The 21,681-nt window shown below is 41.2% G+C and overlaps 1 protein-coding gene across 4 annotated transcripts in view; it reads right to left on the bottom strand.

Moving 5' to 3' along the window:
- The window catches only part of JARID2 (jumonji and AT-rich interaction domain containing 2), a 212,232-nt gene that overhangs the window by 11,894 nt on the left and 178,657 nt on the right, over positions 1-21,681 (bottom strand). For 3 of the 4 annotated variants that reach the window (XM_080581035.1, XM_080581034.1, XM_080581037.1), the window contains exons 7-14: positions 15,648-16,665; positions 10,998-11,497; positions 6,028-6,120; positions 5,475-5,593; positions 5,258-5,328; positions 4,305-4,419; positions 1,909-2,014; positions 871-1,053 (exon numbers count right to left, since the gene is read on the bottom strand). In XM_080581035.1, the coding sequence (XP_080437161.1) occupies positions 871-1,053; positions 1,909-2,014; positions 4,305-4,419; positions 5,258-5,328; positions 5,475-5,593; positions 6,028-6,120; positions 10,998-11,497; positions 15,648-16,665 (2,205 nt within the window). The remainder of the gene's footprint in view (positions 1-870; positions 1,054-1,908; positions 2,015-4,304; positions 4,420-5,257; positions 5,329-5,474; positions 5,594-6,027; positions 6,121-10,997; positions 11,498-15,647; positions 16,666-21,681) is intronic. The other variant, XM_080581036.1, reaches the window with a different exon arrangement.

Consider the following 21,681-nt stretch of genomic DNA (forward strand, 5'->3'; position numbering starts at 1 on the left):
AGAATTCCATTAACCCTAAAGAACCAAAACCAAGGTGTGGACATATTATATTTAATTACTTACTAACCACTTGGTGTGAAGCTGTAAACGATAATTTACTATTGGCTTAGCTAGAAAACACTACCAAAATAGCATCTGTAACCCATAGTGTATTTGAGGAGGTCAGACACACAATTAGTCAAATATATTGTTTGTCTTAGAACAAAGAAATGTAGCCAAAATCAGGACTGGGCAATTCAGCTGTTTCTGCGGACAGTCTACCTCAGTTAGTTGTGTGAAAAGGGGATTGGAAGTTTTATTTACAGCTTAGTATAAGACGGGCTGGTCAGTGAACCTAAGAACTTTCAAGTTGATTAAAATTGAAATTGCCCTGATCAACAGCTTTTCCTGAATGAAGGGGCAGAGAAAGACAAGCAATACAGCTGTGAGTGTTAACTGACTCTGCCTACCATAAAAGCTAACAAGCACAGTTATTCAGATACTTGCACCTGAGATTCTAATGGTTCTAGAAAACATCGCCTAAAAAATGTAGTAAATGTAATACAATCTATTATCAGTAGCTCTGAAGGGATTTTTGAAGCTTCCTTGCAAACTGGTCTGCAGGCATAATAATCTTCTGAATTTTTCAAATATACAGAAGTTTTTAGTTATCAATTATTAACTTAATTGCTTTTCTGAAAACACTGTATCATCATATGCCTTGCATATCTTTTTCTTTCTTTTTTTTTTTGTTAATTTAATATTCCACAAAAATAAACGTAGTCGTTCTGGTCTCACAATACTATCAATCCTGGAATGTCTGTTTTGCTCTTTTCTCTTGTTTTAGATGTCGGGGTGGTGAATCCATTTTAACTCCTTTTCTCAACTTACCTTGGCTGTTTTAAAACCCATACTTGTCCACTGGGTGGTAGCAAAGTGCACTGTTTCAGAAACACTATAGCCACAACACACTTTAGACACAAAGGATCCAGGAAAACAGACAACAAACTGCCCGCTCTGCTGTACAGTACGGTGCACCCTGATCCCCTCCTTACACAAGATTTCTGGGGAGATCTAGAAAGACATAAAAACAATAAAGAAATAAAGTCAGAACTTTGTTGTACAGTTTGATCCCCTTCCTTGCTGGGTACTGCCACTAGTTCTGGAGAAAAGCTACACTCTGCTAACAACTCCGCTTCTACTTTCTCTCTTCCCTTTTGCACATGCTGAAACTTAGTTTTTTGGAGGGAGAATTACAGATGTTTCTCTTCTGAAACCAATAGTTGAAACTTTCACTTGCCAAAGAATCTCAAACACAAAGCCTCAGAAACATGCTATCTGTAATAATAATAATAAAAGTAATGTAAGCCATTTGTTTTTCCATCCAGATTATTCTAGACAGACGTGTCATTGGATCCATCTTGCCTTTACACTTTTGTTAGATATGGTAACATGGACAGCCAAGGAATTTGTTGCGTTCTCCCTAATTTATTCTTAAATGCACTAAATGGAAATTGTTATCTATAAAATAAACAAGGGAGCCAAAAAATTTTTGAAATCCTTCAAAGTATTGGGCTTCTCATATCCATGACTGCATCATAAAACGTCAGTCATGGCAGATGAATTGATTACAAAACAGTCACTTTGTTAGTTCAAATACATCATGGACACCATTAAAAATGGACATTTACTGCACTGTCATGTTTATTTTTCTTTCAACATTTTAACATGTGAGCTATGCTAGAAAAATGCCACATGGGTGAATGCTGCAAGTGTGAAGTGTCCATATTTTCACAACATCACTGTAGTGTAAGGGGAAAAAATAAAAAAATATTTAAAAAAAAAAGAATAAATAGATTTCCAAACACCAGCCTTCTGATTACCCTTGGATTCTCAAATGGGAATACCTCATTCCCAGTATTAACCTACCATTACATTACTTTCAAGCATTTCCAGCCCTGGAGTGCCATTGGCTTGCAGCAGGGTATGTACCACATCATCAAGTTTGTTCTCCTCCGCAGCAGGAATGCAATACCTGTTGTTTTGTCAGAGGAAAGGAGAGAGATTTACTATGGAGTAAATAATGGTCCACAGCTACATAGTACAAGGCAATTTAGACCAGGACATTGACTAAAAGAAAGAAATTAAACACGCATTCCCACACAGTTAGTTTTTTGCAAAACATTCAGGACTGATGGAAAGCTGTTTATTTAGATTCAGTCTGATGGTGTTCAGTAGATGCCAAAAGACATAAAATCACCAAAACAGAAATGTGAAAATTCATTGCTCTGTAGAATCAGAGTAGGAAAATCAGCAATAGCACCATGAGCATTTTAATGGCACTGGAACCCTGTTCCAGTAATTATGAGCAGAAGTTCGCATCTCTTGAACACCAACATCATAGAATCATCACAGAATGGTTTGGGTTGGAAGGGACCTTGAAGACCACCCAGTTCCAACCCCCTGCCACGGGCAGGGACACCTCCCACCAGACCAGGTTGCCCAAAGCCCCATCCAGCCTGGCCTTGAGCACTTCCAGGGAGGGGTCATCCACAACTACATCTATCTATCTATCTATACACACACACACACACACTGTTACCTGTATTACAAACCAGTATATTTATTCTATGTGCATGAACCAAAGTACCTTTTATTTAAAAATATTTTCTGTTCGTAACAACCAAGAAACCACGAATCACCTCCACTGTTAGTACACAAAGTAGTCTACCTTCTTTCATTTCTTACTGAACAAATCTCACATCTCTCCCCTCCCTTGCAACAAAAGAAAGACCTGACTAAGATTTAAAACTGCTGGGTACATGCCCCGAGCTGCACATCCTCCTCTCCTCTAGAAGCCAACAACCTAGCTGTCCTCTCTCTGTGCTGGCTGCTGGCAGCACTTTCTACACAGAAATGACAAAAAGTAACAGGAGACTCAGGTGTTAGCTTCACACATCTGGAGAACTGCAACTTTGTGGGATGCAGGCATGTGCTGTGGTGACAATTCACCACTAGTCAATGTCCTGCTCCTGCTTGCACCCTGCTGGTCATACTTTATGCCCATTCAGGGGATACCTGTTCCCAAGATCTGGCACTTGGTGCCTGATTGCTGTGAACTGAGCAACACAGCTTGGTGGGAAACTGCAAATCCTGGGACTGCCGAACTTGCCTTGAGTTGCTGCCGTGTTAGGGTTTATCTGCAACATTGCTTTACTTGGTTTTGTTATGCTCAGGCAAATAAAAAGCACCTCCAGATTTATCACGGCTCATCTCAGTTCACTTTAAAGAATGAGGCCTCAATCTGGAGTCCATGTGCCGCAGCACCAGTCACACACACAGCCGTTCTTCCAAACTTGGCAAATGATGGAAGAGAATCAATCTGGAAAGATTTTGGGGAAAAGGGGGGCAGTTCTCTTGTCATTTGTCCAGGTCTCACCACCAATTTATAAAGCACTCTGCTAGCCTTACAGACCACGTCTGTAACAGGATGTTTGCTTACAATGTGCACTAATATTAACTCCGTATGTGTCATATGATGAATCTGTAGGAGGCTGTACTTCCTATGATTTAACATCTCATTACTGTTCACTGTACTGATGATTACTTTTTCTCTGCTGATCTTCAGGCTGACAGCCAGAAGAGATGACAATATCTGCTCATACAGCTAATTGTAGCTATATCACAGGATCTAATGAGCTGTTTGTCCAGGGGTACATAGATGTAAGTGTACTTACATTAAGTGTCTACAGAATATGAAATGTAGCTAGCAACTAACTGCTAATGCCCATATCCAGGTACTAGAATAATGTGTGTAAGCATTAAAAATGATTACCATATGATAATGAAAAATGTATGATACAAAATATAAAGGATGTGGTAGATAGAGAGTTCAGGATATTTTGTGTAAAATAAGAAAGTGGTTCCTATATAGTCAGAGCATGGATTCAATCATTTTACAAGTGACAATATAAAGCTAGCTTGAACAAGTATCTCTCTGTCAGCCTAAAGGAAGCCTACCTTGACTAGCTGTCATGCTAGTTTCCATGTCATGACAACTCTCTATACATTGAGCAGAAGCATATATAATCACTAAGTATCTCAGAGTAGACCATGGAAGATAAACTGAAACTTTTCTTCCAAGAAAGGCTTCTTTCCACCTGTTAGTTTATACGATGCTTTCTCATTAAATCTTCTATCACAAGGACTAGATTTCTAGATGGCATTCATCCATGCAAAAGGTGTTACTCAAACTGCTGTTAACCCAAGCCCACAGAGGGCCAGCTGTGGTGAACATGAAAAGAACAAAACACAGGAATACCTACCAAATGCAATCAGCACCAGTGTGTAAGTAGTCAATGTATGGAAGGTGATTTTGGTCTCGAGACCAGCATGAGGTAGAAAAGACCATGCCAATATTTAGCCAAGGAATCGTCACTCCTAAAACAGATTGAAAATGAGTTTTGAGTAACTGCCATTTCTAATTAAAATACAGTTTGAGGTCATCTTGGTAGAAAAATCTTCTACCTGTCAGCTGACCCTGAAGTTTTAAGTCTTCCTATCAGAGTGAATAATTAACAAAGAGTGATTTATTTAATAAATTCAGCATTTTCCACTACCAGATGTTTACAGTGCCCTTCAACATATTTGTTTTCCAATAGCTGTAAAAAATGTTATTCTTCAGATTATTGACAAAAGCCCACAATTCAAGCTCAATGCCATTGATCAGAGGAGGTTGCTTCATGTTGTCAGCTGTACGTATACATGTGAACACATATCCTCTTTCCCAGCTGGTGGGGTCCAGACTCAACATCTGCGCAGGTGACTGAATTTTGCTTTCAACTGATGTTTCTACTGGTAAATTTCAATGGCACAGATGCAGCTGGAGCTTGTAACACTTGTGACAATTTATTTAAAAAACCTGCATGCTGCTTTACCCAGCACTCATCTAGGTTTGCAAATAAGAAAGTTGCATGGCTCTGTCTTTCATCACCTTGACAAAAAACAAGAACACCGATGTACTGGCAACAACAGAAAGTGATACTGCAAGCACAACTGGTTCCTCCCAGGTATATGGTCTCAACCGTTCATTAATTCTTAATCTGCACACCTGCTTTCAGTCCTACAAACACCAACTGCTACATATAACTGCCTCTCTACCCAGGCAGCCACCCAACAGAAGGACTGGAAAGAGTGAGAAGGCTTTGATGACTACACAACCACATTTAGAGGGAACTTAGGACTGCTGAAAACGTAGGAAAGAAAGAGCCTTGCTTACCAGGCACAGCACCAAGATGTCGCAGGATGGATCCTGTATTATTAGGAAGGACTGTGAGGTTCCACCCATGCCTGTTCAAGGGGCGACACAGAGGCAGATACATGTCAGTGCCACGTCCCCGCTACCAACGTCCCCAGCACTGCGCCGCCCTGCTGGCCTCGTGCCCCCACCTCTGCTCGTATCAGTGGGGCAGCCAGCACTGACTCTGTGACCTTACCTTGAAAATGGTTCAGATTTCCCCACAGGAAAGCCACTCCCGTGGGTGTTGGTATCTACTTTTCCACAATGCACTGCTACATGGCAATCTTTCTGTTCCACTAACCGCCAATATTCTTGCTGTTGCGAAAGAAAACGGTGACATTTTCAGTTTGTTGAACAAGCTATCTCCCGTTACATTAAAATATAAACCCCAGAAATGACGTCAGAAATGTAACTCAACATACAACACTGCTTAAAAATAAGAATATAAATAATTAAATGTAACAGTGGGTTGCAAAGACAGAATTTAGATCTCTTTGTTCCTGTGCTTCATCAGAAAATGAATTAAAACATCTTTCTCTCCCCTCAGTTCATCAACACCTTTATTAAAAATGTTTAGGAAAAAAAATCAAAATAAATCAGTACCGTATATATCTAATAAATGAATTTTCTTCCACACCAGATATCTCACACTGAACTGTGAATGGTAGTGCCTGAACACCAACTGTGCTGAACCCGCATGCTCAATCTCTCCCCTATAAAACATTTGCCACCCCTTGTGTTGGTCTCACCTCTACTTCAGCTACTGTAGGCTCCTTTGTGAAGCACATGTTCATGATGTTTCTTGCTGTTCGGTAGAAGGTCGTTAAAGAAACAGACCTACCCTGTGGAAAAAGAAAATATAATGAAAAGTGAAAATAAAAAAAGGTGCCTCCATCTCCCCTGGCTTCACTCTTCTCCTTACATGCTCAGTCTCAAATCACAAAGAGAAGAATGTCTTCAGAACACATGTGGATCTAAACTCATTTCTTATTAGGGAAAATATCTCAAATGATAGAGAAATCTTGTCACATGACATCATATTTAATGTCAAAATAATATTGCCAAACCAATCCTTTAGAAGACCAACTGAACATTCAAAGAAAGCCATGTACACTGCTTCGTCCAGCACAGCTCTGCATTTGAAAACTACAGGAGACGGACACACAACTTGGTACTCAACCCTCCCTGAATTTCAGATTCAGATCCAAAGGACCATGTGGCTATGCTTTTACATACACAGAAGGAGATGAAAAAGACAGAAAATTCACAGAAATGTTCAGCATCAAACCAGTATTGTATGAGATCAAGGGGGTCACAAAAAAATAAAGTTTACTGCAATTACAGTAATCACCTGCACACAAAAACTAGTTACGCCCCATTCAATAAAAGTACAATTTCAAGGAATCAGGACCATTTATTGCAAGGCTGAGAAAAGTAAAATACAGTAAAATTGCCAAATGAGTGCACTCTTTCTTGGCACCACTGCAGGACATAGCCTGTATGAGAGGAGGACCTGACTTGGTTTTCTGTTTGAGCTCTATCTAACTTTCTGGGTACCTGCTTTCACGTGCATCTATAACAGCAGTAGCTCTGGGAGCATCCTCTGAAGACACTGAAGGCAGGAGCACCAGAACCCACTTGCTGCTTTCAGCCAGACGTACCAGTACACCCGTACAGGGACAGACCTATCGCCTTCTCTGCTCCAGGGAAGTGGAGGAGAACTGGGAAGCCACAACCTGTGAGAGCTGGGGGGTGCCAAGCTCATGAACCCCACAGTAGCTGCTGTGGCCAAGCTGGTTTACAGGGATCACTGTAGGCGAAGACCAGCATCGCTCTGCAAACACAAGGTTGAAAACATCTCCCGCACCTTACCAGATCTATTGCTCCTTCCTCTAAACCCCAACGTGCTCACCACTCACCCAACTGAGCAACCACAGGCTTGAACTCCACGTAAATTGACGTTTTATCTCTTGGACTGCTACCTTTTAGGTTTTCCAGTAATGAAACAGATCTGCCAAACTGCCTAAGCCTTTTCTCTTATTTATTTATGAACTATGCCCAAGAGTAAGATGGGAACAACTGCACAGCAGCCTTTCGCCCAGAGGCCAAGTCTATCACTTTGCCAGGCTCCTATGGTTGTGATATCGTCACTTTTTTAATTGAACGCAATGCAATTAGCCGTAGCAAAAGTTTATGAAATGCCCACAGCCTGGGGCCCTCCAGTTCCCATAAACTTCAGAGCTGGATGCTTTGCGATACAATAAGCAATTTCCTTCATCTTTTAATGCCATCATGAATCATTTACTGAAGCAGAGTCTTAAAACAAAAAGTCCCATAAAATGCAGGGCCCGCACCAACAGTTGTCAAACTTGAGCACATACTTCACTGTTCGCAAGCTGACAAACACTCTGCAACAGCTTTCTCTCATCCTACAAAGAGGAGGACGCATGAGGATCGATCTTCCAAGATTAGCTGTGTTTTCTGTTTTTCAGATATGCAGCAAGCAAGAAAAGAAGAAAAACTCGACAGTTTGGCCCTTCAAAATTGCACTTACTCATTTTTTCCTCAATCAAGAATTTGGTATCTTTTTAGTCTCCTAGAAGTTGTAAAACAAATTTAATGATTGAGGTTTTCTACCATTTTATTTGTTTGCTTGTGTTTTTCTTTTAAATCTGAGGGATCTCACAAAATTTTCTAATGGGTGTTCAGAAAATAATTTAAAAATGCTGTAGCGGAGCACCTTGACCAGAATGCAGAATTAAGTGCTGAAAAATAAAATAACTTTCTAAATGCCCTCACAAAATGCTTGAGCAGTTCAGCATCTGTCTTGGGAACTTCAAGCTACTAAGTACAGTCTCTGTTGCTGTGACAGAGACAATATATACAGTATTTTCTCTCACAACATGACAGAGAAAGGATTATAGGACAAGCTTTCCTTTTCCCTTTTTTTTTTTTTTTTTTCCCCCCATGGCCTCTGCATCAGCCTCAAGAACGAACTAGGAGCACCATCAGCAAGCCTGCCTGGTGTATGTCATTCCTGGCCATGGCGTGGAAATGCAAGGAAAGGCACAGAGAAGGATCCTGCAAGGCTCCAAACATTACAGGTGTCAAAGCAACCACGGCATGACCTGGCTGAAGTGAGCTCAGCACGGAGTTTCTCGGCCACTTCCCTGGGAGCGCTGGTAAAACTCGCTTTGATGATTTCTTCTGCCTGTCCCCGCAACAGGCCTGCTTGTAAGCATTCAGGTTGTGCTGTATGGAAACCAGTGCTCTGGTTTTAGTCAGCTCCACTCCAGATTTTTAAAATATTTTCAGAGCTACCAATGGGGAAGAAGAAGTAAGTGAAAATCTTGCAACAGGTAACTCTTTGATGGCTGCAGTCTACTTAATATAGTTAGAGACGACATTTTATTAAAGGCAGGCAGAAAAAGCCATACATTTAGGGGGTAAAGAAAGCAAGGGCAGCAGCCTGCAGCATACACCTAAAAGCACAGCAGGCCTTACAGCCTGGCAAGGAGCAACACTGAAAGTAATTTGGGAGCCCTGGCAGAAAATCAGCCAAACACAAAGGAGATTTACTCTAACCTTGACACGCGATATGGTGGTAACTGCTTCTGGAAGACTGGATGTCTCTTTCTAAAAATGCGTTCCAGCTCAAGCACATGCTGACTGCAAAAATTACTGTGCAAAATCCTAAATGTATGGTCTCTCTTTATGGTCTGAGGTATAGACTTTATGGTCTAAATTGGACTGCGTCCATATGATTATGATGTTCTCCTCCAGCCCTCAATCTATTGACCTGGACATTTATAGAAGGGTTTTTGTTTTTGTTTTGTTTTTAATTAGAATGAGAAATGTGCTTTAGAAAGGAACCATTATAATCCCACCATATGCTGAAACTGTAACACGAGGACACGTTCTGATAAAAAAAATAATTAGATTTTCTCAGAAACGTGTTAATAAGAAGAGAACACTCCCCCATCCACACACAGACACAGAAGGACACCATCATTCAAGAAAAACAGAGAATGCAGGATTAAAAAGTTTGTTTCATAAAATTCCGTGAAGTACCCTCCACTTGAATCCAAAAGCCAGGCACCATCTCAGCTTGGTCTTATTAGCCAGCCTAGTAACGAATGACTCTCACTGCAAGATTTCTTATTTTTATGCTTTCGGGCTTGCTCTAAGTGCCATAACCACTTGTCAGGCATTTGTCCTTGAGGTTTAACCCCTCAAGTGCTGTGGAAATCGAAGCTCCAGCACCTCTGCTCAGACCAGGCCTCCCGAGGGAGCTGCACGGCAGGAGTCTGGTCCAGGCGAGGAGAGCACCAGCCTGCAGTCTCAGCGATGCTCCTCTCTGGTAATTCCTATGCCACAGAACAGAAATATTACTAAGGTTCGGTTACTGGGTTTTGCTGGACTCAGACAAGGTCTGATGCTTCCAGTAACACCAGTGCTTCTTGTGCAGCAACAGCAACTTGGGGGGAGCTCTCATACTTTTCGGGGGGGGAAGGCTACCAACCATATCTTGCTTGCCTTTTTTTTTTTCCCCTTATTTTCTAAAAGCCTGATTGGGATACTTCACTTAATAAATTACAGTCTTGCTTTTTGAGCTACTTTTTTTATCTTCTAAACCTCAACTTGCGACTTTCACTGGAAAAGTAGAGGCATTCCCCCCTGCTACGCTGGAGGTTGTTCATACAGCAGTCAGGGTAAGTTGTATCAAATTTTTCATTTCACATCATTAAGCACAGTATATTAACCACCGAAATACCACTTCACTATTCACAAACACCGCTGTCATTAGATATGCTTCTGTCCAATAGGCAGATGGCAAAGAGATTGCTTTTCAAAAGCGAGACTGAGGATGGAGTCCCTGAATAAAAGAAATTCTGGCTGACAAATCGTAATAGGCTGCAAAGAAACCCGAAGAAAGCTTATAAAGCCCAAGTCATTAGCTCACGCAGTCTCTAAATAGCTTAGCAATAAGCCACTTTGGGCTATCTGGCTTCATTTCCCAGTGATGGAAGTGAGATTGGAAAGGGAAGAACGGCGTATTCCTTTCCTGGGCACGGACACTGAATTCTATATTTCTCTCAGAGCTTGGCTTAACAGTTCAGCACAACTCAGAACTGCACTGCGAGCTGCAGTGCCAAGTCCTGCTCAAGGGCAGGAGACTGCCAAATAAAACACAGTGAGAGAGTCAGCATTCTTTTGTAAATGATGTACTTGATATGTAGAGGACTAAGCGTTCATGTGACTGTTAGTGCTGAGCAAAATTTGGCATCGCAGATGAAAATATTGTTTGCATTTCAATTTGCCCTTTCTAAACGTAGTCTATTTCCAGTGATGCTAGCTTTGATGTGAAGTGCTGCTACTACAACAAGAGACTCGCAAGAAGGGGTGAGAAAACAGAACACTGCTTTAAATGTCACTAGAAAATGAAAGTAAAAATTGTGTCTGCAAGGATAATTGGACAGAGCTATTCAAGGAACCTCTCACAAGGAGGCAGAGGGGGGTAGCCTGGCGCAGTACGTCTCCTTACGACAATAAGGCATTCCATTTTTTTCAGGCACGCCGTGTGAGCCAGGCAGATGAGGCTAAAGCCAGCAGACCGCCCGGATGTAACAGCCCACCAGCTCCCCCCAAAACTGGGTGCAACCTGGACCACAGCAGCGGCAGTTCTGCGCAAGGAAACCAGCAGAGCCCGCCTCGTTACCTTGTATATACACTTGTGTAAGTCGCTAAGAACTCCCTCCTCCTCCTCCTCGTCCTCCTTCGTGGTCTCCTTTTCCTGAGCGAAGAGCCGCCGCCTGCCCGTCTTCAGTGGGACGTCGACCTCTTTTAACTTGTTGCGGAAGCCATTTTTGTGAACCACGCCGTTGATGAGTCCGTTTTTGGGCTCAAACCGGGGCAAGGAATGGAACTTGTAGGCATTCTCCGAATGTCCCTCCAAAGGTCCTTTCCTCTTCTCCAAGATTTCCTTTTCCAGCAAGACCTCCTTCTCCAGTTTCTTGTGCTCCTCGGGGGAGAGGGAGTCGTAGGAGAGCAAGTACTGGCAGTAGGCTTCCTGCAGCTTGGCCAGCCTGTCCTGTGCAGTTTTGGGGATGCGCAGCATGTCTGCCAGTTTGTTCCATTTCTTGAGGTCAGTCACTTGCTGCATCCCCCCCATCTCGTTGATCAGCTGGACGAAGCAGGCCAGGTCGAGCTCGCAGCCTCCTGGGGTCCACGTGTGCCAAGCAGCAGAGGGGGGAAAGGGAAACACAGGAACTGGTTAGGAAACCTGCAGGTGGCACACGGCAAGCGCTCCTGCTAGCTGGAACATACGGGACGTGCCACTTGTACAGCCCTGGGTACCTGGGCACCGCAGCAGGACTCTCCCCACCCTGCACGCCTCCCAGGACAGGCGCACGCTGCTGTTTTGCTAACTTAATTTGTTCAGAGAATTATCGTACTTTGCTATTTGCAATGGCACTCCCTATGGCTAAATTTGCTCGAGTTTCACGCCCATCTCTTCTCAGGGCATCCCCAGCTATCTCCTGACACGTCTTTCCCCTGTATCACCCAGCAGTAGGGGAGACAAGAGTTGTCCAACTCTTAAAAACCCCCACACTCCCACCCTCCCCTCATCTGTCACCAGTCCCACGTCTGTTTTATTCAGGAAAGAAGAAAAACAAGTGTCAAGAAAGGTGCTGGCAGTCAAATGGACAAGTATTTATCCTTTCTGGAGGTGAAATATACATTATCTCATGTCCGAACAACACTTTGAATATAATATGTATTTAAAAGGAGCACAATAACATCATTAATTTCACTACAGGTAGAAAAAAAAATAATTTAAAGATGGGGGAAGGGGGAGGAGGTGCCTTAAAAGAAAGCTGGCAACTGCTACTACATAAAAAGTTCCAGATGCATTCTCCCACTTTGAGGCCATCCATATTTTATATTCCATTACGGTTTTGTATGTTTTAAGATGACTAGCACATTTCACACTCCAGTCAAAAAATAAAAACCGAAGATTATACAAACTTCAGCATAAAAAGCAGCCAAAAGGATGATGAACAATAAAAGAAGCATCATAAATACTCTCAAAGCACAGAAATAAATCATCAGCAGAAAGAGTTAAGAAACTGGCCAAAGACCACCTACAATTCAACAGGGCACTGCTAAAGGAAGAAAGAATTAATACAAAACTGGTGTCAACATTGCTGCCACATTGTCTCTCCTTCTCTTTCTTTTTCTGTGACGAAAGTAGAAAATCATTACGCCATTGCAGTTAGCACTTAGAAAGAAATGCTATTATAAAACAGGAAAGTGCAGGAAGCAGCATTATGGTAAATATTTACTGTTGGATGCACAGCTACAGCATCTGGTAAGGCCCAGCTTTATTGTCTTGCTTGCTTGTGCAAGCAGTATTACCTCCTTAAAACTACACCATGCTGTACCTCAGACACTTCATTGCTGATCCCAGTTTTCAGTCTCCTTCATTTTCCCTCCCATACACTCTTCTTCCCTCTGTTTTCCCCTCTTCCCACTGCTTGTGCCAATCCACCATTTCCAGATGACACTGACAGCAGAGCGAGAGGCTGCCTGCTAATGGTGTCAGCATAGCCCTGGTCAAAGGTGTGGAAAGGGGGGGAAAGGTTTTTGGTTGTGGCCAAAATCACAAGAAAGACCTTGAGAAGTATACGACAAGGCTGTAGGCAGGGCCACAGCAAAGCAGGTTTACCTTTTTTTTTCTTTTTTCTTTTTTTTTTTTTTCTAATAGGCTAAATGTTTAAGTCTTTGAGCAAAGAAAAGGTCAACACCATTGGAAAAAAAAATTGAAAGGTTTTCCTTCTTTCCTCCTTAATTTTCCCCATATAATAATACTCAAGCTGGCCTCTATTACAGAAAGCACTTTTTTGGTCTAGTGTTACAAATGCACAGTTCACAAATAAACTGAAAGTATAATTTAAGATGGCTTTTTATCCAATTGATGCAGCCCTCTATATGAAGTTGAGTAACACACTCCTAACTTTGAAAGAAGCATGGTTCCGGTTTGATATTATACATGTTCTGCTGTGCAACAAATTGTGCACATCCAGTTTAAAGTCCTAGTTTCAACACAATATTTATGACTTATTTAAGAAATGCAATATTCTCCAGTATAATGGAATGATAGCTCATAATCACTCTGCAATATAAGACCGTAAGTATCACATCATTCAATCAGAGTCCCGTATATCTGGCAGATGCTCCATAGGGCCAGCCACAACTATGGTTTACAAAATGGTCTCAATTATAATTCCATTTCACACAGTCATAACTTTTGGAAGCATTTATATCTCATGCTGATGTTTTCCAGGACTGGACTAAGCATGTTGCTTAAACTTTCCTTGAAAGGCTAAAGAAAAAAAAAAAAGTTTTAACTCCATTTCTAAAGTGCCGATAGCAAAATGGCTTAAATATGAGACCTGGCACATGTGCAGAAACGGCATTGTCTTTTTTTTTTTTTTTTTAATTGTCTTAGTTTCAGTACGTTAGGAACATTTTTAAATTGCCTATTGAGCAAGCTCATTAAAAAAAAAAAATCTTAAATCTTCAGGTATGCGTTTAATACCAAACCTTGGCACTACACAAGTTATTGGCAAAACTCCCACTTACTTCAATGGAAATGTGATTCGGCCCTGAAAGAGAGAATCTGTATGTACGTCTACTTAAATAAGTGTGCATTTATCATCACAGATCATTTTACATCTTTCCTGCCGGAGCCAACAGATTTCTAATCTTTGTACAGTGATGATCTCCAGCTTCTTTTCTCCATTTTGTTTTTAATTTTAAACACAAGATAGGTAAGAAATTAACTGCAGAAAGGATACATAGGATGCAAATTTTATAAGAGATCACTGTTTGCTCCAGTTATATAGCACCCAGCAGAATAGAATCCTTGCCTATTAATTAGGCTCTTAGGTGCTTAAATAATACAAATAATTAACAGTAATGCCATCTTAATGCCGAGTTAAGGTATTTCATTAAAAAGTTAACATTGTTCCAGGAGCGTTAATCGAGCTGTCTTGCACATTTTCTTCTCTCTCTTGCCAATGTAAATTTAATTCATTATTCTTCTCTATTAGCATACAACCATTGCATACATTAGGCATACAAAACGTTCACTTATTGCTGCTTGAGTGATTTTAATTTTCAGATTTCCTTGAATGTTTTTGCATGGTTGTTGCAACAGAGCGCTAACCCTCACCCCTTCTCCTCAAATTCTGTCATTCTCTGTCGAGCCCCTCATTGGTTCACCGTAAACTTTGCAATCTCTTTGTGTGCTTTTATGCATTTTCACTCACTTACCATGTGTGACATAAAACAAACTTTTAAAACGGGGAGAAAAAGCATTGTGAACAGTTTAAACAAAAAAGTGTGTCCTTTAATCCAACTAGCGTTGATAGCTGCCTCTGATGGGATAATGCCTCAAAGGCAAAATTCTAGCCTCAAGTTGCAACATGCAGATCCTGTGCGATTTGACTCAAAACACTTCAGAAACAAAGGAGAGGGTTAACACAAATTAAAAACAAAAGTTTGTTACTATGTCATGGCTGCAAAGGCAGTTGAGATGGAGGTGGCTCATTCAATAGTTCATTTGTATGCTGCTGTTGTCATGTTTTTATAAACTATTGTCACATTTTTGTCACGTGTCATATTTGACAGCAGACCATAAACCAAGAATTCTGTTAAATAAGTGATTCTCACTCAGGCATTAGCCCTGGCAGACACCTGCTGAGAGAAATAATGAAACCTCCATTTTGCAATCAACCACATTTTACTGCCTATTCTTGACACTTAATGGTTGTTAAATGTCAGCAGGTCACTGCAAATTTGTGATTTTAAGTGCCTGAGTACCCAAATAGAAGTCAGTTTCAAGATGTTTTTCCCCTTGGTTAAATGCTTTTAAAGGAAGGGGGAAAAATATTTGTATTCTTGCTTGGCAGCATCGTAACCTGTTTGGAAAACACCTTTGGTACGGTCCAAGAACATTCCAAGGCAACATTTAAACCAAGACTACCAATATCCATAGCTATACTATTTAATAAAATAAAAAGTAGGGAAAGCAGGAGATCCTTACATCTGAAGACCAGGATGCTGTATAGCATATTTCCCTGGGTGAAATAAAGAGCTAGCAGGAGGAAGGTGGCAATACAAAGCCTCCTGGCGAAGCTCTCCCACAACCTACCTGCATCATATCTGACCAAAGGGAGAGATCCGACACTCTGTAGTGTTAATTGAACAGGGGTTCAGTTAAGCATAAAGGCAAACGGAGCATAAAGTTGCATATGGACTCTAACAAGCAGCGGCAAAAGGCCAAGGAAACCACAGCCCTTACCTATGAGTGGGAGTTCGTCCATGGTAATGCCCTGAGATTTGAGGTGCTTCTTGATACAGGCCAGCCGCTGCACGTTGGGTCCCCAGCGCCTGCCTAGCTTGTGTATGTGCTGAATCTGTGTCACAAACCGCATTTCATCATTTAGCTTGCACTCAGGTCTCCAGTCTGGAGGAGGAATCACCCTGCACATCCCATACTTCTCTACCTGAGCTCGGACTGACTCAATGTATATCAGTGGGTCATGAAATTCCTTGGTGGAGGGCCTAAGGATGGGAATCTCCCCCAGCATCCCCCACCCAGACTTACTACTGCCCTTTTCGTGCTTTCCCATTGAGTCTTGTGGCTTGTGCAAGGACTCCGCTTGAGAGGTAGAACGATTTTCACAGGAGGCATTTTCAGTTTTGCCATGTGCTTGTTTCCCTGGCGTACTCTTTCCAGCAGTGGCTCTTTTCGGCCTATTTCTTTCCAAATTCTTCTCTGGCACTTCCTTTTTAAGGTGTCCATTCAGCAAAGGCTTTTCTACAGCTGCCTTTTTGCTTGCAGCTTCTGCCAAGTTGATGGCCCCTTTCATTCTCTTGGTGGGCGACTGTATTTTGTCTATGTGATTCGTCTCTTCCAGCCTCCTCTTTGAATTGCGCAGCCCCTCCCTTAACTGTCTCCCCACCTCCTTAGTGCATGTCTTTTGGTTCAACTTGCCATTGACTTTTACACCATTAACAGCGGTATTGTTAGACTTGGATGCTCCAAGGGATAGCACCTGTTTGCGGGTTTTTGCATTGCTACTTTCTAGTTTCCCTGAGATTGTGTGGTTGACAGGTGAACTGGGTTTGTGGTGATTTAGTTTGGTTTCCTTGACCAGTTCTTTCTTGGCTTTGGTGTATGTGACAGTTCCCTTTGTCACTGTTGCAGTGTACTTCACAGTTTTGGACGGTGAAGGTCTGACTTCTCTCATCTTTTTGGCACTGGCTGCATTTGCACTCGGAGATGACATTCGAGTGATTCCATTGACTTTAGAAACCTACAAAGCCAGGAGTGTCGCCAGGGGAGCAGAAGGAAGGAAACAGAAAACAGAACAGTAAATTAATAATGTTACCACTCTGCCACAGCTTCCCATTTGCTGGATGACCATATTCTGCAGTCCTGACTCCTGGCCCTTTTGTACAATGTTCATACAATGTTTTTCACCCAGACAAGAGGAGAGACAGGGCATTTAGAATAAACAAATAGAAATATATATATTATTATTTTTTCTTTTTTAAAATGAACCAAAAGTCCCCAGAAAGCCAATCTTGCTTTCAGAAGGTACGAAGCCTCCGGCATTAAGAAGGGTTACGTCACTTGCATTACCCTCTTCCTTGTCTACCAGAAAGCATGTTACAGTATCACAAAACACTTGTAGTCTGATCTACAAACTAATATTTTTATTATTTCCTTTTCCAGCCCTCAGACACATTCCCTCTCCCACCCAACTTCCCTTAAGTACACATACAATTTACTACTTAGCAGACAAACTAACCAGTGTATACCACCTACTCTAACTGGAACGGGCACATTTTGCAAACACTACACACTTGGATTCAAACAAACCTCCTCTCTATACATATAAAAATAAATATGGAATACATTATGCACCCAACAGAACAGGACAGCCATGAGGGATCCAGTCTGTCATATATATTAAATCTTGGGAGGCATCTTTTTGCTGATATTAATACAAATACATTAATTAATTAATTTGCTGATATTAATACATATACAAATTAATGAAATACAAATTTTTAAGAAGATTTTGTTGTGTTTGTTTTGTCTTGGTTGTTGGTTAGTTACTGTTTTTTTTTTTGTTTGTTTTGTTTTGTTTTTAAGTTTGATATCTGGGCAGTTTTACTGACACACATTTTGTTACTGCTCACTAATGTGTCATTGCAATTTACAAGTGCTGGACTCCACTGCTTTCTATTAGGCACTTAAACCCAATTATGAAACTAAAATTAGTATTTTAATTATAAGACATGTTAAGCACTGAGAGCAACCCTCACAGAAAGAACCTCTCAGCTTCAAAGGGAATTGTGACAGCTCAGCACCGTCACTAAGAAAATGAAGTTCAAGTTTAAGCCTCTAGCAAGTTTCAGCACTTAAACAAGTTTAAAGTTTTTTCTCACCTCCCTAAACTACCATGAGTTCAGAAAAATACATCCAAAAATCACAAACATTGATAAACGTGCTCAAAGTGAAATCATACATTACAACCACCCCTTATGAGCACTCAGGTGAGTACCACCATTTCTGCAAAGTTATTATACTTTCCTGTGGGATTTCACAATACTTGTCAAATCAGCTCCAAATAAAGAATGCAAGAATTGCAATCACTTATAAAGTAGGGATAAATTGTTATAAAACAGGGATAAAATGGAGACTGAAAAGATTGTGCTACGGTCTCACATTAAGTGACTCATGGAAGAGGAACTGCAACCTGGGATTCTGCATACCCAAATATTGCTGTATATACATACATTTACTAGGTACAATTTCTCCTTTGCACTCCAGAAGCTGGAGCTGTAATAATACCCTTTTAAAACCCATCCATATTCTTGTCCTTCACATGCTTTCCAAGATAGAAAAACTTCAGGAAAATCCAGTTAACTGATTACACGAGTTTTTACCCTCAGCTTTCCAAAAGATGTCTATTACCTGGAAAGCAAGCGCTTGCTAACAGAAACGCATTTATCAGTTTCCCTTGAAATTTAGGCAGTACTCTGCATTGGAAATGGAGGCCTGGGTTTGACTTTTACAGAGCCCTTTGACGCTGCAGAACAAACGGAGTAGAGATGTGCTGAGACATTGCCTCCTGCCTGCAGCTGTCAGAAGAAGTGTTGAACTCCTCTGGCTTTATAGCGGGAAACATTGATCACAGGGTTGGTCTAGACTAATAGAGAAGAATTGACTGAGGGTTGGAAGGGGAAGGTAATCTGGATGACAGTGATTATGAAATTAGTTTTCGATTCTAAGATGTGACAATAGCAGAGAAAGGAAAAAAGACTTAGAAAAACAAAAAACATGGAAAAAAAAACCCACAAACAATTCCCACTCGAAAAAGAAAATGCACAAAGCATAGACCATTATGCACAAAGCATAGATTGTTATGCCTGGTCACAAAGTTCTCGACCAAATAGAAAGCTAGAAAAAAATATCCCAGTAAAAATGGAAACAGAGTGACTAAGGGCAACTATAGAGGAACAGCAAAAGCATGTATGGATAAAATCAGAAACGCCAAGGTGCTAAAGCAATTTCGGTTAGCAAGGGGCACAAAATGAAACAAGATTTTACAAATACCTCAATAATACAAAGACAACAAAAGGCAGTAGATCCACTACTACACAAGCAGTAGTGTAGATCAACCACTACGCAGGGAAGGAAAGCAAATGCAACAGTTCAGCTAATGCGTGCTTCTTGTGCGTTAGCCCTCACCAAAAGTACCATTGTGACTTAATACTTACCAGATATGTTAAAAATAAAACACAATAAAAGATCGATTTCAACAAAAGATCTAGGAAGGCAACTACAACAAGCTAAAGTGTACGTAGTTAACTTGGGGCATGTGTCCTGGAGAGAAATGGAGGAGGGCAGGTAGACTCTGCCAACTTCAACCCCTAAAACGATTCTGGAACCAATCATCAAACAGTTAATTTGTAAACACACAAAACTTACTAAGATAACGGTAGAAACAAACAAAAAAACACACACAACATACACACTCCACCTCACGGTTTAGCACTTTGAGCTAATTTAACCTTTTTCTGACAGACATCTGGCTGAGCAGGTAACGGGGCACCTTCGCTTCAGTAGGGCTCCTGTCACCGTCCCAACAAACAGGCTCTGGCGGCACATCCCAGATGTAATTACTGTGAATTGGCTTCACAACAGATTGAAGAAAGTCATCCTCAAGAAAAGGTATTGTTGCCACAGTTCACTGTCATCCTGGGAGGGCATTTCAGGTGATTTTTGTCAGGGGCCTGTCTTGGCCTCAGTTTTGCAAAGTACTCCCATTAGCAACTTGGATTATCATAAAATTCACCCGTGACGCACACCTGGAAGGGGCTGTAAGCACTCTACTGACTAGCTCAAAATCAAAGGCAATCTTGAAGAATTTATGTCAGAACATTTCTACAGTAAGAGGAAGTGCTATTTTGGAAGGAGAAATCGAATACATGTGGGGGAAGAATAATATCTGGGAAACACAGTGAGCTGCAAAATGCAATGGTGGTAAAAGCATGCCGATCTCTCAAACCTATTAATGAAAACATCGAAAGCAAGAAGCACAGTATTTCCTGCACAGGCTTGGGCCCAGGATTGGGCCCAGGATTTACTAATGTAAATTTAGACAGTCTAGAAGAGCATAAAACATTCAGGTATTTAGAAGATATGTTCTTTACTGAAAAGCCAGTAGAGCTGGGCTTATTTAGTCTGAAAGAGATGACTAGGGGAGAACTTTGTAATGGTCTTCTGATGCAAATGCAGATCCTCTGAGAAGAGACATTAAATACTATTTTCCATGTATGAAAAGAAGGGTGAAAAAAAATGTCTACAAAGATGATATGAGTTTCAACCTGGAATACCTTATAATTAGCTGAAAAGAAAGATGCTGGAAGAAGTTGTTGATGGATATTGTGGAATCTCCTCTACTGGAGGTTTTCAAGAAGGCCATGGCTATATTACAGTGCTGTTAGGTATGTCATGACAACACCTCAGAGGGAGCTGCCAGACTGTATGGAGGTGCTTTGTCCAATGACTTTTCTGAAGAAGTTCTTACGAGAAATCTGAAGGGCCATCCAGGGCCAACTCCTTCAGTGAGGTAACGGTGACACAGGGCCTGAGTACAGAGCAGTCATGGAGAAAGTGCTTATGGAGAAAGGTGAGATCCTCAAAACTCATCCTCTCTGAAGGAAAACACACCATCAGCACCGTCAGCTTTAAGACGGAACTAAAACTGCCAAGATACAAAACTCCGGAAAACTGAATTTATTAAGAAAACAGCAACTTACCACAACTGTTTAGAGTTGTCAGAATACCTCCACAGAATGAAAGCTTAGATCTCTCAGGGCCAAATCTTGCACTGAATAGGTACATAAGCTTCAGCTATCTAACCTCCTATGCTATATTACAAGCACACTATTTTGAGTTTTGATTCAAACCTAATGAAGTTATTCCAATAACAAACCAGTCCTGAAGTAGAGGAACACTTGTCTTTGAGAGTACCATAATTAATAGAATTGTTTCTGTCTGGTTGCTAACTAAGGAGACCCTGTAAGAAAGAAACAGTGCTGGAAAGTTCCTCAGACCCATCACCTTTCCAGAGCAGACATAACTCAGTGGTTTTCAAATGCTTCTCCCTCTCCCCTCCCCACACGTCCACAGGTATCTCGAGTGCTTTGAGAGAGGATAACGTAAGGTTTAAGACACAGCAGTACTCTATAGACCAGAACAGACCACGCTTCAAACAGGAATAGGCTGCAACAAACATCTTCCAGCTGGAAACAAATGGAACAAGCAACGTGGCCATAGCCCACCATCAAAGCAACAGGTGGGTTCAGGATTTCACATTGACAAATGCGAAATTCTGGCTGGTCAATAAACACCTACATGTTCCTGGTCTGTACTTGTCTCTGAGGACCCATCAGACGATTGGAACCAAAAGAAACAAGAAATTGTGGTAGCCATTTTCTTACCTTTCTACTGTTGATATGTCTCCCCCCAAACCAAACATACACACACAGAGTCAGCCTAAAAAATTGGCCACACTGCCAGGTGCGCAGGTTCACCAAATGGGGGTCTATGCCACAGCTCCATCCCGAGGCAGTGCTTACACTGAGCACATAAGAAAGAAGTCAATTTAATTCAAATAGTAACAGTGATTGACATTAGCCTTAAATGACTGAAAGTCTTGAGCTAAAAGTGAAATTAGGGATATGAATATGAATCTTATTTTTGCTTTTCAGCTATCTGCTCAGTTTTGCTGATATATTTTTGTCTTCAGACC

Source organism: Anser brachyrhynchus (genome assembly GCF_964034855.1).
Source record: "Anser brachyrhynchus genome assembly, chromosome: 2".
In the NCBI taxonomy this organism is placed as follows: domain Eukaryota; kingdom Metazoa; phylum Chordata; class Aves; order Anseriformes; family Anatidae; genus Anser; species Anser brachyrhynchus.